Source organism: Struthio camelus, chromosome Z, assembly GCF_040807025.1.
Source record: "Struthio camelus isolate bStrCam1 chromosome Z, bStrCam1.hap1, whole genome shotgun sequence".
Lineage (NCBI taxonomy): Eukaryota > Metazoa > Chordata > Aves > Struthioniformes > Struthionidae > Struthio > Struthio camelus.
In genome coordinates this window covers 82546648-82570089 of record NC_090982.1, presented here as the reverse complement: position 1 = coordinate 82570089, position 23442 = coordinate 82546648, and the positions used below count along the sequence as shown (strand labels likewise).

The window sequence follows — 23442 nt, the reverse complement described above, 5'->3', positions numbered from 1 at the left end:
GAATCATTTTACTTGGATATGTTCAACGCCAAATAAACAAAATGAAGCATGCCTCCTCTCCCTTCCTGCCAGTTTCCAAACACTCTTATAACTCATTTCTTTCTTACCAAGTGTGGTGAGACCTAGTTGTGAAAACAGCGGGGGCTACACTCTGTGGAAAGAAAACTATCTACCTTGCAGAATCATTTGAAATTAGCCTTTTCCTGCATTTACCAAAGGTGCTATCAAAACTGAAAAGGGCTCCTTTCACAAACAGCAGTTATTAGAAAACTGAAGCCAGGTATTGGAACCATACCTTCACAATAACCTCGTGGATAAATGCAACATTTGCAGCATCTCTGCAACACCTTCTTTAATCAATGGGCACTTGAAATGGAGTTCAGTCAATTAGAACACTGTCCTTTAATGCCTGCCGAGTTCTTTGTGTGCCAATGAATCACTGGTCCCTGATGTTTTCTAATTTAAAGGTCAAATTTGCTACGAAGGACAGATACAAGCCATCTGGCTTTGCTGCAGAAAAATCAAAAGCTTTTTTTTTCTTTTTTTTTTTCTTTGGTTAAGAGGTGACAATGCTGAATACATTCATTATATCTGAAGAGCAATGGTCTATCTATTTCTTTATGCAGAATTAGCTTTATAATTGACTGTAGATTTTAGTCACTACTACTTAAAAGTTATAGCACTGGCTAAATTACAAAAGCAACAATTAGCAATAAGAATTGCAGCTGCACAGAAAAAAAAAGCAGGAAAAAGAAAAAAAAGTGGAGGATCAGCATTGTATTATCAGTTATGCGTTGACAAGTCAACACATACAGGTTTTTGCCCAGTCCTTTCTCTGAAAAACCTGAGGAGTATAAAAGGATAAGTGAATAGTGGAAAATTTAAAAGCAATTTCCTTAGAGGCAAGAGAAAGCGAGAAGTAAACTGTGGAGAATCTTCTACTGCTTTTCAATTTAGTTTCATTTTGTGACATTTTTGAGTCAAAGTGGGTTTTCAAGAGAGGCCTAAATCAGAGGGTGGCAGCAGGAGACAGTGTCATGAACCATGAGGTAAAGCACACTAGACTGACTGATAGTTTTCTTTATTTAAGTGGTACAAGAGAACAAAAGAAGATGAAAGGAACCAAAAGGACAATTAGTTTCAAGCTCTACAGCTATTTTTTAATCCAAAAAAAAAAAAAAAAAAAAGTGGGGGTGCATTTTTACCATTGAACAAAACATCAAGAATCTTAAGAGGGAAGAGGACTCCTAAGATTTGGGGAGGATGGTGGTGAAAGGAGAGGCAGTCAATTTTTGTGCAGCTGCTAATCACTGCTGGAGATGAACAGTTGGTTGAAATTATGTTTTCTATACATACTGACAGAATAACTGTGGAATTTGAAATAAACAGCAGAGCTTTCATTAATTTTTTCGAGCCAATGCCGACAACTGATTTTTAGTCTAATTTTAGGTATGAGAATGTATCAGCACCGATTTCATTTCTGAACAGGAATATGCTGCAAAACAAGTAACAACGTATTGTCACATTTGAATAATTTCTAAATCTACATCTTCAGTTGAAGTCTTTGGGAGTTTCTGGTACATTAACACTAACAGGAAGAAAATGCACGTTGTTTCCTTTCCCTGATAGGTAAAAATCAGTTTTGGAAAAGCTTGTAACAAAACAGAATACAAGAAACAAAGCCACACAAAGTGGCAAGTGTTATTTATTTACAACTAATTTACTCTATCACTATCATAATGCATTCCTAGAGATGCAATTTGTAAATTTATTTTTATTTAGAATATTCGTAGGCTTGTAAAAATTAAACCTCATCCAGGCTTTAAAAATTAGCTATATTACCTCCTGAAAGTGAGGGAAAAGGGGAATATCAACATTATTTCCAAAGGAAGCCTTACTTGGCAGCCTGCTGTTGCATCTTACCACACTCTTCCTCATCAAGCAGGTATTTCCTGCCACATAAAGTGCCTATCAGAAGCAAAAGGGAGGCATTAGGTCACTTTGCAAAGATGACGATTAGACTGGAACCCAAGCTAGTATCCAACAGCGTAATGTTTTCACTTTGAGCTGTCAAACTGGTTGTAGGAATTAAGAAAGGTTTTTCTTCTATGAGCTTTATGGAGTTCTTTAACATATCTAGTTCAAAGGAAAGAGTTCAGCCAGTGGATGAATTAGCTCACAATACATTCATTTCAAGTATGTTATGTGACTATTTTTTTTGATATTGTTAAGACAAACCTGCATAAATATAGTTAGAATAATTTATACCTACTCATAACAGCAGCATAGGTGCAACTACTGAAAAACTCCAACTGAGGATCACTTTACTGAACAAATTGTTCATTAAGCCAATTGATGTACAATATTCTCTTCAATAAACCTTTCTCGCTTTAAAATAAAAAAAAATACATTTTTTTCCTACAATATATATTTCCTTGTAACTTAATCACCAAACAGTAAAGGAGTATTCCAATTTATTATCAAATTTCAATAAAGGCAGTCTGTTTTGTTTCCTCAGGGACTTGCCTTCAGCTACCTTCGAGACTGCAGCCTCACTAGCTCACCAGCCCACAAAATCGAAAAGGCAGGCTCGACAAAACAAAGAATGAGTATTTCTACAGCACCAACAAGGAGAATGCTGGCTATGAACTTCCACCTACACCGACAAGCAGGATGACGTCTTTAGATTTAAAAAAAAGTTTGTAAATCTCCACCTTTGTCCTCCATGAAAGTGATATCATGGCTGAAATGGCTATTGACTTGACTCAGGCATCAAAGGTAATTTAATTTTACAGATCAGTCCAAAATGGATCTTTAGCTAATTTGAGTCTGTTGAAACATATATAGATTTTTTGTTCAAAGTTTGGGAAAAATAAAAAAGAAAAAAAAAATCAATTGAGATGCTGAAAACATTTATTTAATTTTCTAACACAAGGTATACTATTATCTTGTTAAATGACTGAATAAACTTGTCCTTCAGCCCAAGGGATGCAAGACACCTAGTTCCTTTTTTATTAGTACTAGCAAAGTTCGTAACTGATTTGAGACAGGCTATCAGGCATTTAATATCCAAAACAGTTTTCTAATAAACATTGTCTGAAACCCAACAATGGCATATTCATCCTTCTGCACTGGATGAAAATGATTCTGATGCTGGACCATTTTATAGCTGACTTGCTAAAAAGTAACTGGTTTTCTTTATACTAAAAAAGAAATCAATAAACCAAAAGCAGAGAACTGTTAAAAAAAAAAAAAAAAAAATCTCACTGATGCTTTCAACATAGTTAAATGCACCTGGCAGGTCATAATGCCAACTTTATAGACGTGTCCTCTGCTCACCTACTCTTTAGAGACCCCATTACAAGATATAATTTTTGCACAAATTGTGTATTCAAAGTGCTATTCTTTAACTAAAAGGACCAAACCTGATCAGAATATTCTTTGGAGCTATAAACAGCAGAACTGTCAAAAACTATGAAAGCTTATTTAAAATAATAACACTTTGGGAAGGGTCTGGGAGGGCTGTTGAAAAGCGTGTAAGATGCATACAAAACCAACGCTTATAACAAGCTAAATGAATTAGTTATCTTTCTGGTAATATCTTACTGTTCATTTTAAAGGAACAAGTACACTGTAAGCAAATGGAATGTGAGAAAGTAAAATCCTCAGTACAGTAATTGCATCCTTTTATAATACTTATTTTGCATCAATTTATTTTAAGGTCTTTGCTTTTCCCTAGTGGAACAACATTTGAAAACGCAGAAGCTATTTGGAATTCCTTAGCAGAAACACGTGCCTTAATGGTTCAATGGTTCTAGCTCTTCTAACATTTTAAACTTCTGAGAAGAGAACAAACGAATCTGAACCAGTCAAGAGGTTAAAAGTGATAATTCTTCAAGCTGCAGCACTGTCCGAGTTCAGTATCACAACAATAAATTTTTGCATTTGATCTAATATTGAACTGTCATACAGCAAATACACATGCATTCATTTCATGCCGAGAAGGGACTACTATTTATACTTTTATAAGACAATCTAGAAATAACCACATTGATCTAATTCACAAGCGTCAGAACGTGCTTTTAGATTTTGCTTCCTCCCATGATCTCCGATTGGATACAGTATAATCCTGCTTTACATCACTGGTATTTTAACTACTGTATTATCACTGAACTCTAACGTACTTAAGTAGCTGTAGAGAAGAATTACTGGCTTTGAAGTTTGTATCCTGATATACTATTTCAAAAAAGGGTCTGAAATACTCAAATATTGCTAAATTAAAGAAAAAAATCTTCACAAATATTTTACAGAATTTGACATACTAATACCACTCACTATAGAAAGCAAGTAGGGAAAAACCCCTGGACAACACCTCCATGAATTTTACAAACATAAAAGATGACGCCAAGATATTAATAAGAAGCAAGGATATTGCATCTTAATTAGCAGTGAAAACTGGGAGACTCTGTGATAAGCTCTCTGTGTCAAGAGAGCTCACAAGAAAGTATTCAAGGCAAGAACGAATACTATCAGGGCAAGCAACAATGAACTCTTGACAGAGATGAAAGAGATTAAAGTAAGTAGCCAGTCTCAAGCTCAGTGCTGCAAACACGAAAGGATCAACACTTTTGGAATCTAAAGATGTCAGTTTGATCTCTCAATGACTATTTCAGTCAATGACAAACTTTCCAAAATTAGCCCCTGCAATAGCTATAGACCGTCTCTGAAGTAAAGTTTTTTGTACTTACTGAAAAACTTCTGGATTTAAAATAAATTGACTTCTGATAAAAACAAACACATACTTTAATCTCTCCCATGATTTATTATGTATCTCTTTGCAGACTTTGAAATCTAAGAGGTTTTTTCTCCCCGTACTGTATTGCTGAAATTGAAAAAGTACTGTTTTCAATTTTTGTAACAGGAAGCCAGAACAAAATATGGTCTTCTTTATAAAGAAGAAATTTATAGAAAGGTGTTGCATACATACTATTGTTAAGAACGTCTCAAGTCAGCCTGGGATTCTGGTATTATTCTTGGGGGAGTCAAGACTACTCCCCTCAATAAAACACGGGAAATATTGTTTCAGTTTTCTAATTTAAGTCTGTATTTCTCATGTTGTAGGCCAGTAACCTATTCCAACCTAAGGTGTTTAGGGGTGGAGATACGTTGTTTTTCATATGGGAAAGAATTAGGTTTCAGTTTCACTGGGAAACAATTAGGGGTGGGAGGGCTGTCATATTTTCCACTAAATACAGCAGTTCCGGCTAGCCTTTCCGGAAACGAAACGGAAAGACTATGTGATCTCTTAGTGTTAATTTGGAACTACGAAATGCTGAACAGAAATGCTCATATTCTTACAGGACAGAAGAAAGATTCTGTTGGAGTGGGTCACAATTCATTTTTTGCAAACTCTACGAGAATTGCATTAGAACATGAAGTATTAGTTTAATGATTCTGAATCTTTGCTTTCATAGCATACTGAAAGCACTGAATACCAGCCTATTTTAGAGAAATTACACCGTTCTTGAATAAAAATTGCACTGAACTGATTTCCACTGGATACACAGGCTCCACAAAGTCTTCTGCAGAATTAAAACAGATAGCCTTCACTGTAAATCAGGTTATAAAAAAGCCAAGATGTGCCTAAAATGCAAGTGTAACGAAATCAGTTTGAACATTTATCTAGTACTCTTAATGTTAACTATTGTTAAAGCATCAAACAGAGAAGAATGATTCAGCTTTGTGCAGAGGAACAAAACTAGAATTAACGGACACGTTTCACAGAAAATAAGAGTTCGTGTTTACTTTCAACGCAGACTTCTTGGTGAAGAAGATGTAAAACCACTGAGAAAATGTATTTGTGACTTGCAGGATTCTAGACTAGCTAGAATAATCTCTTCCGATAGTCAGAGTTCATTGCTTCACCTCCTAAAACAGTTTTGTTTTTTCCGGAACACTATTCTCAGGAGAATGTTAAAATATAACTTGTAACACAATGCCAGAACAGACTGCACAGTACTGCATAGACAAAAGATTTATTCTGTATTTACGGGTCCATGCGCTGGCTGATCTCAACAGTACATTCGTCTATCTTTAACTTCAATGATTCTAGAAATTGTTCAGATTCCATAGAATAGGAACAAACACCTTCAGGTCACAGTTATTTGTAAGTCGTCCTAAAAAACTGAAAATTCCACAATGTGAATATTTTGGCTATTGAAAGACAAAAGAAGTTTTCCAGTTACCTTTTTTACAGTCTTGTCAGGTTCAAGAGCGATATCTGGAATGTTGGCATCCACCATAAGGGAAAATAAGTTCAAGATCAAGTTGGAATACCTAAGTAGAAGGGCAGATTAGGTAAAACACTTTGCAAACTGTACCAAAGATGGTATTTTGTGAACAACTTCATTTAAGGAAGGAACATATTGCCTTAGATAACATGAACTGGCAATGTTTAAGAGGAGATTCAGTCCAACTATTGTGTTATGTATGTTAAGCATGCAAGATATCTGATAATAGCAATGAAAGCTTTACCACCCTCTCAAACTGCCAACACTGAACACATTCTGCTCTGGTTTTGTTCTAAACTTCTAAAAATCGTCATAACATTTATTTAGAGACATTCCAAATACAAATTTTAAATATTTTAAGATTTAATGACATATTTTCTACTTCTAGTATGACAGACATATGTTAGAATACGGATTCAACAATTACTTATTAAAAGGGATAACAGAAATACAGCAGCACTACCTACAGCATCTAAACAATTAAACCTTCACAATTACAGAAAAATAATTTTTTAAGTTGCAGCATGGGCATTTGTCAGAACTGGCTGAATATATCCCTTTACCATTTGAGTTTAACCAGAATTAAGCCTGCAGTTGCTCAGTGAAACTGCAGTAGCTTGGGTAGGCATGCTGTACTGCTGAAGTATAAAGGTACACATAAAAAGAGGGGGGGGGGGGGAGGAAGGAGAGACACTGCCATTGTTGGAGTTTTCACTTTTAAGATGGTGGTGCTGGAAGTACTTGTGAATCTTTAAAGAACACTGTTTGGCCCTTGCAGGAAGTTAGCTGCAAGTTGCTTTTTCAAAGGATGATTTCCAAGCTGTTCAACAAACTGAAGCTTCCTTTACTCTGTAAGGGGACCTAGTCCTCTTTCAGAAAGTACGTACGTAACTGACTTCAAAATCTGGAATACTGTTTTCCTAAGATCCCTAGGAGCTTCGCAGATGATGGAAAACGAGTTCTTAGCAGCAACGTGTATGAGTAAGCTTCTGAATATAAACAAGCCGGCAATCACAAGGAGTAAAGCATTTTAATTATCCAAAAGGACAGCTTCATAGCCATATTTTACATAGCAATTATAGCTCAACAAAAATCTCTCTAGAAAAGCACAATTCCATTAAAAACTCTTCACGGTCAACTAACAGTTAACTAATTGGAGCTAGCACTACCTAATAGTTTCCGGTATAAGTTTTAACTCTTTAGAACACTTTAACATTTCTGCCTTAACAGTTAATCTTAAATTTTCTACATTTAATCTTTTTCAGCTGTTCTGCTTCACTTCAAATAGGGTGAGGGGTTTGAATCAGGAAAATAACTTTTATTACAGATTTAAAAAGCATTTTGCTTTAGACCTGGCTAGGAAATCGGGCAGACAAGCTGCTTTGGCATCAGGGATGATTACTCAAGTTTCCATAAAATTTGCTCTACTAGCCTGAAACAAGCAAATCTCACTTTAAACATGCTTAAAAGCTTACAGCTGAACACTCAAGACTCTTCATAGGTCATCCTATGCTTCATCCTAAGCTTCAACGTTAAGAAATAACAATAGCAATTGCCAAGGACAGACTCCTTTCCTTTTTCTTCGCTCCCCAAGTAGCAGCATTCAGATAAAAGCAATTTGAATTATGTGATGAGAAATGAAGCGCGTGGAAAGCAGAGGCAAGGAAGTGCTGGAGAAACCAGAGACTGAATAGCATGCGTTAACAGGGCATGGTTGACAAGGGAGAAAAAGCAGAGACGCTGATGTTAACTCCAGTGGAAAAGTATCACGTAGGGATAGAGGATGTTAGGGGCAGATAGAAAAACAGAGCTAAGGGACAGAAACAAGTGTGTGCGTGTGTGTGTGTGTGTGTTTATGGGTATAAGACACAGGAAGAGAAGAGGCAGATGCCAACCATTAAGACTGTCTCGGATAAGAAGCTGATACAAAGAGCAGTGAGGGGAACAGATATAAGCACACTTGGACAAGGAAGTAAGGGGACAACTCTTCTATAAGGTTTGAATTGACCCAGGAATCCACATTCCCTTTAGTACTTGAAGCACACGTAGGATAAAAGGCTATTAGCACTATAAGTTACTGGAGTAACTTAAGTGACAGAGGTCTGTAAAGGAGACTTTAAAGTTCCAGGCATCATGCCAGTGACATCAGTCAAGAGCTGGTTCGGTTCCATACGATTAAGTCTCTTAGTTCCTGGTGCTCAAAGTAAAAGGCACTGGCAGCTAGAGATCACCTGAAGAACTTCAGTCAAGAAAAGGTTGTGTTTTCACTACTCAACAGCCATTCCTCCAGAAACACTGAGCCACCCTGAAATATACCACTTAAAATATGCAGAGCACTCTCTATTTCTCAGGAAAATGTAGGAGAAAGAACACAAGGCAAACTGATGAAGACAACAAATAGAAAATTTGCATTTTGTCTTAGCAACCAGAGGTTAACATTTCTCACTATATAGCTGGAAGTATCTGTAGTGCTTTGTGTCAACACGCAGAACTGTAAGAGATAAGCCATTTCCCCTCTAATTATTATTTTTTTTTTTCAATGAGCGAGTAATCTTGATTTTTAATTCTAGCTGCTTATATACAGTAATAGTTATGGTAATACCAATATCATCCCATGCCTTCTTTGCTGCAAGCCTTAAAGATATCTGTTTAGAACCATTTAAAATTATTTCCTATTAAACTGAATAAATATTGGAGAGACTATTTGATAATTATAGCTATAGTCCCAGTCACTACAAATGAAACAATCTTATTTACAGTTTAGTTTCATATCAAAATTACCATTATACTCTACACTTAACTATGATCTGTAGCAAATCATCACATAAACTAGTCAATGCAATGGATAATCCTTCATTGATATAAAATACTTTTCCATTGAAACAGTTAGGTTTAAACATTACTGGAAAAAAACCCAACTCTGAAGCGTCTATGAAAAACTCATCATACATAACATGAAAGAATTCTATATGAGAAATTCAGTATTACAAAATGGTTCTGAACAATATTTAAAATGCAAAAGTTAGCCTTCCTCATTGTACTCTTAAGCCATCAAGATTGTTTGCTGATAGCGTGCTTTTTCGTTCTGCTCAATTACTCTTAATCCATTATCAATGTCATTATATAAAATAGTTCCTGATTCCTTTTCATCTTTTTAAGAAGACAAAACTGCCTTTAACATTTCCTCGATATGATTTCATTTCATTTACTATCTACTTTTCATATTACCTACACTTTTCAAATACTTTTTCCCATTAGTAATCTTTCTCCCAAATTTGGGGGTTATATGACGTGATCTAGGTAAAGTGAAATTCCTTCATGTCCATAGGAGATGCACTAAATCAATCACCCAACAGATCAAGAACATTTACCTGTGTTCTGTTCAGAAAGAACAAACTTGAGCTACTTAGCCATCCAAAAGATGAATAAAGCAAGGAAGCTGACAGAGAATGGTATGGTCATTACAGAAGAACAAAGTTGCTTCCAAATCTGATGGTGAGTTTTGTTGGTCTATAAGTGAATACAGTCTAAAGATGTTTTAAGTGTCACGGCTTTGGGTACTCCAGAAGTTGCTAACGTTTGACTGTCAACGTTAAGCACCTAACATTTGTCCAGCAGGATCTACATCCAACTAAGTTTACGTACACCATTTTTAAGGCAAAGAATAACAGAGTTTGATCGTCACTAATCTAAAGTGAAGGAGGGAAGGAAAGCAGTAAATGAGTAATGACTTAAATGGATAGTTACTTATCATCAGTAACCAGAGGAAAGACAGATCCAAAAAATACACAATGAAAGCTAGTTTAAAACCCTACAGGAGCTTTGAAAAAGCAATTTAGGTTATTAGAAAAGCAAAATTGAGACCCTTAACTTGAAGCATAGAATTATATTTAAGCTCAGTGTCACATATGTATTTGTTGCGTTGCTCTCACCCCTTTGTTTTGTACACATTCTTACTCAAATTCTGAATGTAGACATAGGCTTTGAGTTTTGAACAGAAACATTTTTGCAATTCTTTCACTCCTCCCCGACCTCATGGCAGATCTAATAACTTTTTGCATCAAAATAGCATTGCTACCTGCGGAGATGGAGAAAGGCTGTGTAGCACTGCTTACGGAACTCCTGGTACTGCTCACTTTGCGTGCCTCCCATGCCTTCCACCATTTCCTTATTCAGCTTCATCGGGGGAGGCAGAGGCTTAGGGTCACGACCCAAAATATAACCAAAGTCAATGTGAAATAGTTTACCTGCATAAGAAGGAAAGGCAAACATCATTATTTATTTCCGTGTTTCACACAGTATCACATCTTGATGCAACAACTAAAACAAAAACAAAAAACCTATATATGCAACCTCCGGAAAATGCTAATCAGCTCTCAAAAAAAAAAAAAAAAAAAAAATCCAGTTTGCTGTTTTCTTTAAGGCTTGTAATTGTATATTTTATATCTTCAGCTTCTGACTTCAAATTATGGGCTTAAGCAAAAAGTTGATCTCAGATTCATTCAGAGTACAAATAAGCAACCTGTCCCACCTGACTTCCTCCCAAAGGTATGGAGTACAGCCACAACGACTCAGCCAGTGTTGAAACTGTGGCCAAGAGACACTAAGTACAAAGTTATGTAAGCGTGACTTATTCTTCGTTGCTTCTTTAGAATTTGTTAGCAAATTAAAACATTAATACACATATTCCATTGCTTTTAATATCACCTTTGGTTGCTCTTGCAGCAGATATGTTATTCCAGTTGTACGTTAGGTTCAAAGGGAAAATAAGACTAATGATTCCAAGTGAAACAGGAAACTTGGATTCCTTTTGAAGCCACTAAATATCAAAGAACATGCAAAGCTACTTAAATTTTAAAGAATTCTAAAACAATGCAAAATTGTATTAATATTTTTCAACTACTTGGAAAAGCATCACATTATACACTATCATTTCAAATCTGAAGTTATATTTCAAACACTCTAATGTCTGTTTTGAACTTTTCGAGTACTAAAATGCAAGAGCTATATCACCTTGACTACCATCTTCCTCTTTTTAAATCAACTGCAGGCTAACCACATGCTCGAGATATTTCTGCAGGATCAATTTAGCAAAGACATGTAAAACTCTCTAGCTTCAAATGTAAAGTTTCCTTTCCCACTCACCCCCCACCCTAAGAGCATGTGTGCAATCTGGAATCATCTTCATGCTGTTTACAAAACTGTTCATACTTTTACTGGATAGTATTCAGTGTATCCCTTTTCATTAGGGCTGAACCATACATGAGATGCAATATGCGGTGCAATAAACAACTGAAATATCAGTATCTTAAAAAGAGATATTCATATATTCTAAAGATTAATCATTATATAATTATGTGAACAAAAATAGAGCCAATGAATTGTACTACTATGATTTTCATAGGAAGTCAGTTCCTAAGAATATTTTTTACTCATTTCTGTCATGGTCAATATTTTCCATGTAAAAGCAAAATAAGAAATGACTCTGAAAGTGTTATGCAAATAAATTTTCACTTTGGTATTAGCTTTTGAGATGCATAAATTTGAACAAAAAATGATTTAGGTCATTAGTGATTTCCTTAGGACAGATAGAAACCATCTTCCTGAAGTCAGCAGTAATGAGGAACTGGCAAATAAATTAAGGTCAAATAGGTGATACATATTTATCCTAATAGTTCAAACATAAGTATTAAGTCCTGCATCTAAAGCAAAGCTCCCTTAAAGATATTAACGCCTTTAGCTTTAATGTCTAATTTAGAGAAAAGAGTGAAACGTGGATATAAGATGAAAGATCTTATAAAGAAGTAACTGGAAAATGATTAGCATGCTTGCTATACAGACAGTCATAAATAGCACACAATATACAAGCACAAAGTCTTGCCTCAGAATTATAAAAGTGAACAGTGTTAAGGACTGCCATCTACTTTTCACTGGGTATTTTAACCTGTAGAGTCATTTTAATATTTTGATAGGCCTAGGTACTCAGCACTGGAGAAATCAGAATAGCTGATATTTTTCAATTAATCATCCCGTTTTGTCCATTTCATTGAAGAATAAGTGTTCTGTCATCAGAGAAGAAGGCTTGAAGTCTGTCATAAGCACTCTTCAACCCAAGATACATAAATTCCATCATGGTCAATTTTCTAAGGGAGATCACAAGGATGCTTAATGAGCAGACCAAGTATTCACTAGTTGATAAATGTCACAATCATTACATTTTGCATACCTAATTGTCTGTGCTCAGAAACTTCCTTCAATAGCTTCTTCAAACTGTTACATGAGTTACTTTTAGAGCTCGTTTTTGTACACCAAGTTTTTGAAGTAGGCACTTTGATATATATTCACAGAGCCTCATTCAGCTACAAAAAATGTTTAATTGAGAAGTCTGGGGCGGGGGGAAGGGGCATCTGTTTTCTCTTCACTTGTTCAAACCTGTCACCTTGAAGAGTCAAGGGACAACATTTGACTAAAACAATAATTCTTGTGGTGGTAATTAAATCTTTTTTAGTGTGCTCTGGAGATGGGGAATAAGAGGTACTAATCAATAATTTAAATTGATAACAAACATGCATCTAAAATATTCAAAAAAATTCGTAATAGCTGACTGATACACATTTATATAAATTACTTATCAAACAGTTTAAGTACCTGCTTCTATACTTCAGCCTTAAAAATGAGTATAACTTGAGGCCATCCTGCATTATCATTATAGTTTCCCTAACTGTACTTCAAAATTTAGCAGATTTTAGGCTACAACTCTGAAAAATTTATGTCAAAAGCTTTCACTTGAATATATTAAAAAATGTTTAATATCTTTCAAACCCACACGCTAAACACAGACTTAGCTCATTTTCATTCATGCAGCTCTTTCAAGATAAAAAGGTCACAAGTATCTCAAGTGATCATCCAAAGCCAAAGTTGTATCAGAGTATGTCACTCAGCATCCCACTTTCAAGACACTAATGATCGAGACGCCTCGGGTGGTTCTTGGATCTTTCAGCAGATTTTACTCCAAACTTGGTGACCCTGAAGACAGCGTTCTCCCACATGTCACCCCTGAGAGAATATCACCTGCTAAACCTCATGAAGATAATTGGGAAAGAAAAAAAAAAAAAAAAAGATATGATAATACAATGTTGGAAGATGCTACTTCCTTGCATCAAGCTGACAATGGAGAGTCAGCTGGATACAAGTCTTCCCTGTATCAATCAGGTAAAAGAGAACAAAAACAAAAATCTCCAAACAAAAACCAAAATAAACAAATAAAAACACAAATCAAATCAAAAAAGACCTGGAACAGACCGATAACCAGAACTTCTCATTCAGAAAGACAACTGCCATACCTCCTGGCAGTCTTTCTAGAGCCTTATATTCACCTTCACGATTTTTTTTTTTTTTCCTCATTTTGGAGGATCCTCCCTCCCCCTCTCCCCACTACAACTCCACCGCCCTACCTGCCTGCAAGTCCCCCCTCCGTGCCTTTAGGCTACAGCTCATGTTATAAGAACAAGGCTAGAGAGAGTTTCCAGGACCTATTTCACAACAGCTGCTGCCAGGAAATACTGAACAGCAGCAGAAAGAGCAGGATAAAAATAGGAACCTGAACACTCTGGCTCTGCATAAAACGGCTGTTCATATGTAGATCATATGAACTTCAAACAGAAACATACTGGTTTGGTGTAGCAATTTTGGAACAAAAGGCAGTAAATATAAATTCTGACAGAATAAAAGTGATAATTTATCTTCTACCACAAAAAGCCTATTGTCCTTTAAAACCATCAGGAACAACTCAGGAATTTGTTTTTGTCAACTTAATCATCTGTTTTTTCTCCTCAAAACACTACTGATTCGAATTTCCTCAGTCTCAGACATGACAAAAAAAAACAAACAAAAAATCACCCACACACTTGACTAATAATCAGAGCTGAAAAAGAGTCTACAGGGGAACGTATAGCACCATATTTTGGCAGCTGTCAAGGTTTTGGCTTTTTTGGATATTTTGGATTTTTTTTTTTTTGGACTGTCATAATTTGCATAGTCTTTATTTGAAACATTCCTGAAGCTTAGATAATTTGGTCTGAAAGAAACACTCCTTTTCAAGTGAATTTGAAAGAGGACTCTCTTAAACTCCTAGTTCATACTCAGACGGTATGATGCTTATAAACGATTATCATTTTTCCTCCCAATCAATGGGGAGCGTTTGTGAACCCTGTGTAATGTTTCCTTCCTTCACTATACAGTGTCACTGCCATATTTGTTTCAGTCTCTTAGACCATCATGTTTTTACCTCAGCTTCTAATCCATTTTCCACGTATTGCGTCTTAATCTGAAAAGCACCTTAATTATTGGTGCACGCTTATCAACTACAGATACAACTGGACGGCAAGTATTGGTTTATTACTGTTCCTGAATGACTGCTAAGTCCCAGTCCTCCAGCTATCAGTGGATGAGGGTGTTTTGTTTTGAAAACATCAAGAGAAGTTACTTAAGACAACAGATGAAACCTACTCCATCCTCTGAGCTATCTACTTTCTTGTAGGGCTAGACCTACAAAAGTCTGAGATGTATTTAGACATTGAAACTTTTAGACACCCAGCTCACCCCAGCTGGGGAAATTTCCAGGGTTGAAAACGGCGCACTCCTCAAAGTCTAATAGGTGACATCAGGGTTCTTTCAGAAAGCGGGAAAATCTCTGCTGGAAAGACTTCAAGCAGAGTCTCTCACCTTTAAAGACAATGCCCTAAGCATCACTCTCTACTCCTATTCAAGCTATTTTACTGTAGAAATTCACCTGGTTAGAAATAAAAAGCAAAACACAAGGCATTTACTGGAAGAGGCTGAGATGTTCCCAGGAATATGCAATAATGCAGAGCACACATGCACACAAAATCATTTATTTCACAACCTAAAAGCTGATTTTTTTTGTACTTTTTTTTTAAAAGGAAAAAAAAGTTTGATTGCATTCTCCTACTGAACAGTTGGTTTTCTTTACCTATGGAGAAAACGGGGTAGGCTCTTGGAGAGTTCAAGGAGATGGCATCAAGCATGGAAACTTTCGCTAACTAGCGGTCAGGACACGAGAGAGGTGAAACTCCAGCTGAGTTCCTTTCAGCCTTGAGACTGAAGTGAACTTTAAGTGAAACGTGGACTTGTGGAGACTAAAAATTGGTATCTGGTGCCTCAAATAATCAGTGAAATCTGTCTGAAGGTGAAGAGGCTGATTTGTCCATCACTTTTAGTGATGATGCCTCGATTCTAGTCCTGGACAAAGTTCCTGTATACAGTTCCTGTAACAGCTTAGAAATTGCTTTATTTCACTAGAGTACTGTTAGGAGTAACTGCTGAAAACCCGCACAGAACTCTGACATCCTTACACAAAAGTGTAAGACAAAGCGAGTTAGATGCTATATACATGATCATATAAAAATAAGTTACTAAGAAAGGTACTTATAGCTTCCATTCTTCAAGAGAAGATTAATCTTCTCATCTTCAGTCAATGTGATTCTCAGTAGCAATAAAAGGTGGTCTTGGTAGCAAGTCTTCATTGTATTTGAATTCAAGAATCTCTCTTAGTCATCTTTAAAGAATTTTTTAACTGCTATCAGTGTAAGCCCACAATGTCCTGGTGTATGCTAGAGGACAGGTAGCTGTGGAAAAGACTTTCAGACTCAGAATTTTCTGTGGATGTGTGCTGCCCTCTGCTGTACTGCTTAAATTCTTCCGTTAAGCCAAACTGCGACTTTGCAGTTACCTTCCAACACAGGAAGGATACACATTATCCAAAAATTAAAGTACTCGAATATTACTACCCTGAGGTAGCAAGCAGCGTCTCCTATAGGAAATGCTTTGGATCATGACTAAGGATCCATAACTAGTGCAACAGATCCATATACTTGTGCAATCCCAAGCAGATAAGGAGAAATATTCACTTAAACTGCTCCCCTGTATGTTTGGGGCAAGACCTTTTATATTAATCACAGCCTGGGACCTAATATTCTACTCTTTCATATAGAGTATGTTGACTCAAATTCAGGTTCACCTGTAAACTAACAAATCTTCCACACGGATAAATGTCCCTTTTTACCCAAAAAAGATTCATTAGGCAACAGGAAACACTCATGTGAATCTTACTCTGTGGTTTTCTGTGGCACTCCCAGTTTTCAAGTGTACCATGTTAGGTTTTTGGGGTTTTTTTTTGTTTTGTTTTGTTTTTAAGGAAAAACGACAAACTTAGAAAGCTTTCAGAACCACTTCAGCTAAATGACACTCAAATCAGGGACAGGAATTTGCATGGGTACCACAATAAAGTTATCAAGGTTATATCTAATATCCTTGAGACTATTGATAATACAGGTCTGAATGTCTCCTGTATTTGGGAGTGTACAGTAGTTGCCCAGTCATTCTGTACAGTTGTTGTGTTTTGTAAAAAAAATAAAACAAAAAAGTCATTCCGTTAACAGATCTTGAAAATGCTTTCTGATAACATGTGAAAAAGCCTAAGATACATGAATAAAATAATTTAATGAAAAATTAAATTAACGGAGAACAATTAGAATCCTTGGAATTGGAGTTACTTTCCAAATACTCATTATTTCATCCTTGTTTTCAGCTCTGGACCAAGAGATCTGAGAAAACATCATGCATGACTTTCAGCTGATCTCAGAGAAAGGCAGTCAAATTTACTGCATGCTGCTCCCACACTACCTCCAAAAAAAGCTCAGCTTGACTCAAGAAAATCTTGTGCTGTACAGAAAACAGAGCCACCCATTCCTAGCTGAGAACATGCATCTTCCTATTGCACAATTTACATAAGAGCAAAAACAGAAGTCCAGCTTTCATCAGTGTAGAAAGTGTTACAATAAAACACAAGACTAAAATAAGCAAACTGAAAACTAAGTTCAGTGTTTATAAACATGGTGGTGTTTAGGTGAATTTAGACTATTTTCTAGAGATGTACAAATGGATCTTCAACCGATATCAATGCAATAGATCAGATATATTATAGTTTACCTAATGTGATTTTGTTGAAAACAACACTTCATCACAGAATGAAGTTACTTTTCAGTTAATTTCAATGAGCAACTTTCATGGACTGCAAATGTAATACTAACATTTTAATCAGCACTTAAATAACGTACTTTCTTTCTTAAACTTCAGCTGTCACTTCACATTACCAATAATTTGTGTCTAAAGTTTGATTTACTTGACCATTTGCCACCTTAGATCTGACAAAATACCTTTACATTATCGGTGTGTGCTATGTCCCCAAGGAAAATAGAGTAGAACATTACCAACAGATCAGATATTAAACAACTGCTGTTATAAAACTGTACTACTAAAAATATTACCTGTTTTTGTTAGCAAAAGATTATCCAGATGTCTGTCTCCAACTCCAAGGATGTAAGTAATTACACAATAACCAGCTGTAACAATAATTTGTAAACATCAATATAGCTATCCTTCTTGAAGAGATAAAGTCTCACACCATTAACAACAGCATATCTTAAATCTCATTCATAAGTAATAATATCCCAAAGGAACTGGGAGAGGCATAATAAGAATTATCAGCAATATGAAGAACATTTAAAATAGCAAAACAAACTTATGAAACGTATTCAGTACTACAGATTGTCCTTTCTTATTACACAACTATAGGCCCAATAATTTCACGTGTAATTATTCCAATATTGGGATTAAGATATTTTAAAGTGTTTCGAACAAAATGAATGTAGATATTCTGAACTTCTTTCAAGACATTCAGAAGGTTTGCAAAGAGGCATTACATGCTCAGATTTGTATCATTTTATGTCAACATTATGTAAGAGGTAAGCAGTAAGTGAGGTGGTGATAAAAAAATTGCAACTAATGAAAAACTTTCTTATTAATTTTACCCACTAGCCTGAATGGCCCCAAATGGTCCTAAGGAATGAGCCACCAGTAAGAGAACAGGAAAAGAGGAGACACAGTGGAATAATAATGCAAATACATTTTTTGTCAAAAATAACAATTCATCATAGAATGATGTTATTTAAGTTAATTTCAATAAGAAACTTCATGGACTGCAAACATAACACTAACATTTTAATCAGTTTACTGAATTAAAACTATGCCACAACTTCTCCTTGTAATCCAAATGGAATGATATGCTGAAAGCAGCCTAACTCAAGAAACAAATCAGTTGTTTCAAACACAAAGATTTGTTAAAATTTGTTAAAATTCTGATTACTTCTAGAAAGAAAAGAGTATTTAATTTCTTGACTTACCACAGCTTTTAACATACGTATCCATCACCTCTGCACTTATTCCATGGGGCCCAGTCTCACTAGGTGCATGTTTTCTGAAGAAGTTCTATGGAGAAGAGAAAAAACAAAACAAAACTTTTTTTCCCCCTACAAGATCTCAGATAGTATCTTTAGGACCAATCGAAAAAGCAGATTTAAACTAAGACCACAAAGGTTGTTACTGTAATCCATCAATTTTTCAGATATTAAGCTTGCTGCTTAGACCACAGAAGCCAAATGCAGGTGTACGGCTCTCAGAACTATTAAATTTCCTTTAACAAACTAACAACCACTTTCAACTAACCAAATTAGATCTAATTTAATTCTATAACCTAAATTTACTTCCTTAGTCATCGTATTCTTACACTTAATAGAAACAGATCTGAAGTCTACACTGAAAAGTACGACTTCTTCCTAACAGGCTCATAACACTAACACCACGTTGAAGAGTTACTAATTAATAAATGCGAGTGTGAAATACTTCCCCAGGAAACAGTTTACAGCAGATTAGCAAAAGCTAAACAGGACTAACGGTTCAGATTAAGAGGTGTATAAGAGGTGTATACGTCTCGACTGCAGTTACTAAGGAGTTTTCACTGTATCTCTCCATGTTCCTCCAAACAACCTACTGCTACTGACTTTAAAAGGAAGATGTCTTCAAGGCTTTAAATGGAAAATTTGCATGCAATAGGCCAAAATAGTCCTCTCTCTAATCAAAAAAGATGGGGTTCAACTTGACCAAGATAACAGATGTGCTTAGACTTGGGATATAATGTATATAGTTTTTTTTCAGTAAGCAAACGTAAAGGCGAGCAAGCACTAAGAGGAGTTTTCTAGGTACGCAGTGACATTTAAATGACTAAAACTCTATTGAAAAACTGAATAGAATCTTAAAAAGAAAAAGAAGTACTGAACAAAGGTACCTGCAGGCTAGTTAAGAAAGTTTTGTGTGAAAAGCAGTCCTGTTCTAACATGTACCATAATATAGTGTCTGGAGAAAGCTTTAACTATCTTTGTCCACCGATGAAGAAATCCTACAAAGATTTGTTCAAGAACCTGCAAAGTTCTTGGTGCCATATCTTAATTCAAGAGTAGAAAGAATCTCTCAAAATTCCTAAAAGAAGTGAGGAAGTTTTCAACCAATTTTAACAGTATACTGAATAGTTCTATTTTCAGTGCCCCAAAATTTGATATGCACTATGTAAAATTAGACTTCGGACCATCCAAATGCTAAAGAGTAGAGAGCGGAAGATAAAACTTATAAAACTCACATGACACTTAAAAGCTTTCATTTAATTTTCATTTCCTTGTTCTACATTGCCCAAATATTTTATCATCGTTGGTGGCATAGGAAATCTGGGTTTTATAACACATTTTGCCATTCATTTGTGAAGTAACCCTAGATAACATTCTTTCAGTGTCTTGTTTATTTATGTTAGCAATTCTTTAGAGGCAGAATTGCTCCTTAGGTCTGCCCAGCAACTAAAACAGTGGGTCATGTACTTTAAATCAGTATGATTCATAAATCGCAAAATGAACATTTTGCATGCAATTCTGAAAAGTCATCTGCATTTAACATATATAATGCATGCATTTAAATATATAAATATGCATACATACACACACACACACATATAAAACTACCAAGAATTTTGTGTCACTAATTATATGCCACTATTCAGTTCCATGACTGTTACAGAAAGCTTGCTCTTATCTCATCAAAGTATCTATATATAATTGTCTTGGCAGGAAAACGGATTTCAGAACTACTAGCTGGTGGAGAAAAAAAGCATTAAAACGTTTTGACAAGGTGCCACAGTCAAAACTACTGAATAACACTGAACAACACAGGTACTTTCAAATAAAATGTGGGAGGGTGAGAGAGTCTTTCTTTCATCAGTACAGCAAAGCCAGAATTTCAGTATCATAACTGAATCATAATCTAGTTCTTTAAGTGGTATTATTTTCAGGTCATGAAATACTGCTGTGGTGCTAAGTGTATTTTTCTTAAACGATCTGCTGTACATACTCTTAGGTTTCAATTTGGAATTCTTGTTCTAAACAGACTATATGGAATCAGTTAAGGGACTGAGAATACTGACGCATGAGATCTGAAGTAAACGCTCTAATGAGCGGAAGACTCAGAAGCCCCACAATACATACCTGTATACTTTCTTCAGTAGCAAGAACTTCTGCAACCGGGACTGACTGAATAAACTGCATGAAACCTGTGATGGAAAACAACCAACAAATTCCCCAATGCACAAAACAAACTGCTGTGTATTTTATTGAAGGGTAACACTCATGTACATTTTCACTTAACTGCTTCTCATCAGAGAGAACTTTTTTTTTTTTGGGCCAATTTTCAGCCTTCAGTGAATTTTAAAACTGCTTTTCATGATTCTAAATTAGTTAACAAAAGGTCTGTGTGTTACAAGTATTCCTGAACAGTGGAAAATAATCAGCGGTCTTTTAAATATTTACCTATTACCACAATGTATTTAAAAAATGCAGCTAAGTATTTTTCCTCCTCCATTTAATGGAGAAATTGATAAATATGAGTACTAAATATTATTTCCCCAAGATTACACTGCAACGTAGTAAGCAAAGATAATGCTGTACCTATTCTATTGACCATTTCAAAACATAGATCTGGTTTCTTTTATAAAGACACTTGAGTCTCCTATGGAATACTGTAGTCAAATTCTTTATTTCTACAAGATTTAGACTGAAACAAGATTTTAAACATCTGAAATCTTTGGAACGTTGTATGAGCAAAATCTCTCTTATGCAAACACTGTATCATGACAATCTATGAACAGATGGAGAAGAAAATTACTCCTGTTATTGTCTTTTTAAAAAAAAAAAAAAAGACAAAGGTACTCGTACCGTGTTTTGTACTAGTCGCCAGTACTTTATAAGGCGTCAGCTTCAAATCCAGATTCTCCTTTCTTAATAGCTGGAAAGGAAATATAAATATGAGTACAACAAAAAAAAAGCTAATTTTCCTATAATCGGATTCATCTCCATTGCTCTTCATCCAAATCAGTGATGAGCAAAAATCACTTTGCCAATCTTTCTTATCTATAGAAGATCTTTGCCTATATCTAAAGAGAAAAAAAAAAAAAGAGTAAGTCATTTGAGAGATCTGAAAACTATGGAATGTATTAGCAACAACTGCGAAACTGAATTAAGTTGCATTAATAGTTTTTCCGATTCTTGCTCTTCACAAGGAGAATCAAAAACTTAAGAGAAATAAGGACATCAGTCATCCTCACCTTATCCATGAGTGAAATAATCTGGAGTATAAGTTGATCTTGACGTAAATCATCACCATGCTTAAATATTACAGGATATTTGCCTCCATCTTCTGTCTTGAAGAATAACTGAGCAGGCATTAAGGCACTCTGGAAAAGGAAACGTACTCCACTAAATTTGTTCATAGCAATGTTGACATTCACCTCCTGCTACACTGGAATCCTCAAACAAAAAATTCCCTTTTTTACAGTACTGTTAATTAAAAGTGAATTAAGTAGCAGATAATGGGCTTCAGATATCAAATTCAGTTACAAAAAGATACGGAACAGTCCTATTTGGTTACCTACGGCATGGCACGAAGGAACAGGAGTTCCTTAATGTTCCTTAAGTTTGGCAGAAGATAACTGATTCTACAAATTTTCTGAATCAGTTACCTACTACCTCGGACTCGGAATATCCCATTTCTAATCATTGAAAGTATGATCTAGGCATGTTTTTGAAAAGTCTTCAGGCTTTCCAATACTGGGGGGGGGGGGGGGGGGGGAGGGGGGAGACAAAACAAAATAAATGCAGGAAGTTTTCCCAGCAGCAGAGGAAAAGAAAGGAGCATGGAAATTTTGTTTGCATGCATGTTATTCAAATCAACATAGAAGCGCTATGCAAAAGGTCAGAACAAAACAAATCTAAACTGACCAGAACAGAGAGACAACAAAGAAATGCTAGGGGCAAGACATCTCAAGCAATTCTTTGTTTTCTTAATCTACTTAGTAAAAGCAAGAATGTCTTTCCACATTGTTGCTTGGGAAAGCTAATTTAATTGTTTGCAGTTTTGCTGTATAAAATAGATCAAAGGGGATCAATTACCTACCTCAATAATTTCATATATTGGCACTGACCAAGTCACTTCTCTCAAAAAACAAAAAGTCTCCACCTTGGGAACCAACTTTGCTAATAAACATTTGCACATAAAAACTTATCTTTTCAAAAGCAGAATACAGACAATCTATACACTTCATCGACCTTACAAAAGCCGAAAACACTGCTTTGAAATTGCACTTTAACTGGAAAACATAGAAATTCACAAAAGAAAAAGAGCAGTCTTTCTGATGGGCTATTTAACCCCTATAAGGGCAGTTTTCAGTTAGATTTTGCCTCCACCATGTCCGCCTTCAGCTTGAAATCTGCCAGCTGCTGCTTCTAAGCTTGGTGCTCATGAGATTGGGTTATATTTCAACTATTCAGAAGATCTTATTTACCTTGAAGAGTGTGGCTTTTTCAGGGATTATCCCTTTAATTTTCACCTGAGGTTCCAGTGGAAGTGGAATGAGTTCCATATCTGCTAAGTTCATCTTTTCATTATCTGCTAACAATGCCTGTAGCCTCTCATTCTGAAATAAAAAACAAAACAAAACACGAACTTGTTTTTTAAAAGAACAGAAAGTACATATGAAAAATTTAAAAAGTATTTTAACAAAGAATATATATGAGTAATTAAGAAATATTCCATTTATTCTGCTCTTTACTCTTCCGAAGAACCATAAGGTCTCACCCTTGAAGTCCAACAAAATAAAAATTCTCCATTTGCAATAATTTGAATAAGCAAGGACTTATCC

The 23442-nt window shown here is 35.5% G+C and overlaps 1 protein-coding gene across 2 annotated transcripts in view; it reads right to left on the bottom strand.

The window, feature by feature from the left end:
* The window catches only part of LOC138064487 (phosphatidylinositol 3-kinase catalytic subunit type 3), a 77423-nt gene that overhangs the window by 15624 nt on the left and 38357 nt on the right, over window positions 1-23442 (bottom strand). For both annotated transcript variants that reach the window (XM_068927330.1, XM_068927331.1), the window contains exons 16-23: window positions 23086-23217; window positions 21850-21978; window positions 21461-21530; window positions 20735-20799; window positions 18554-18638; window positions 17639-17713; window positions 10369-10537; window positions 6246-6336 (exon numbers count right to left, since the gene is read on the bottom strand). In XM_068927330.1, the coding sequence (XP_068783431.1) occupies window positions 6246-6336; window positions 10369-10537; window positions 17639-17713; window positions 18554-18638; window positions 20735-20799; window positions 21461-21530; window positions 21850-21978; window positions 23086-23217 (816 nt within the window). The remainder of the gene's footprint in view (window positions 1-6245; window positions 6337-10368; window positions 10538-17638; window positions 17714-18553; window positions 18639-20734; window positions 20800-21460; window positions 21531-21849; window positions 21979-23085; window positions 23218-23442) is intronic.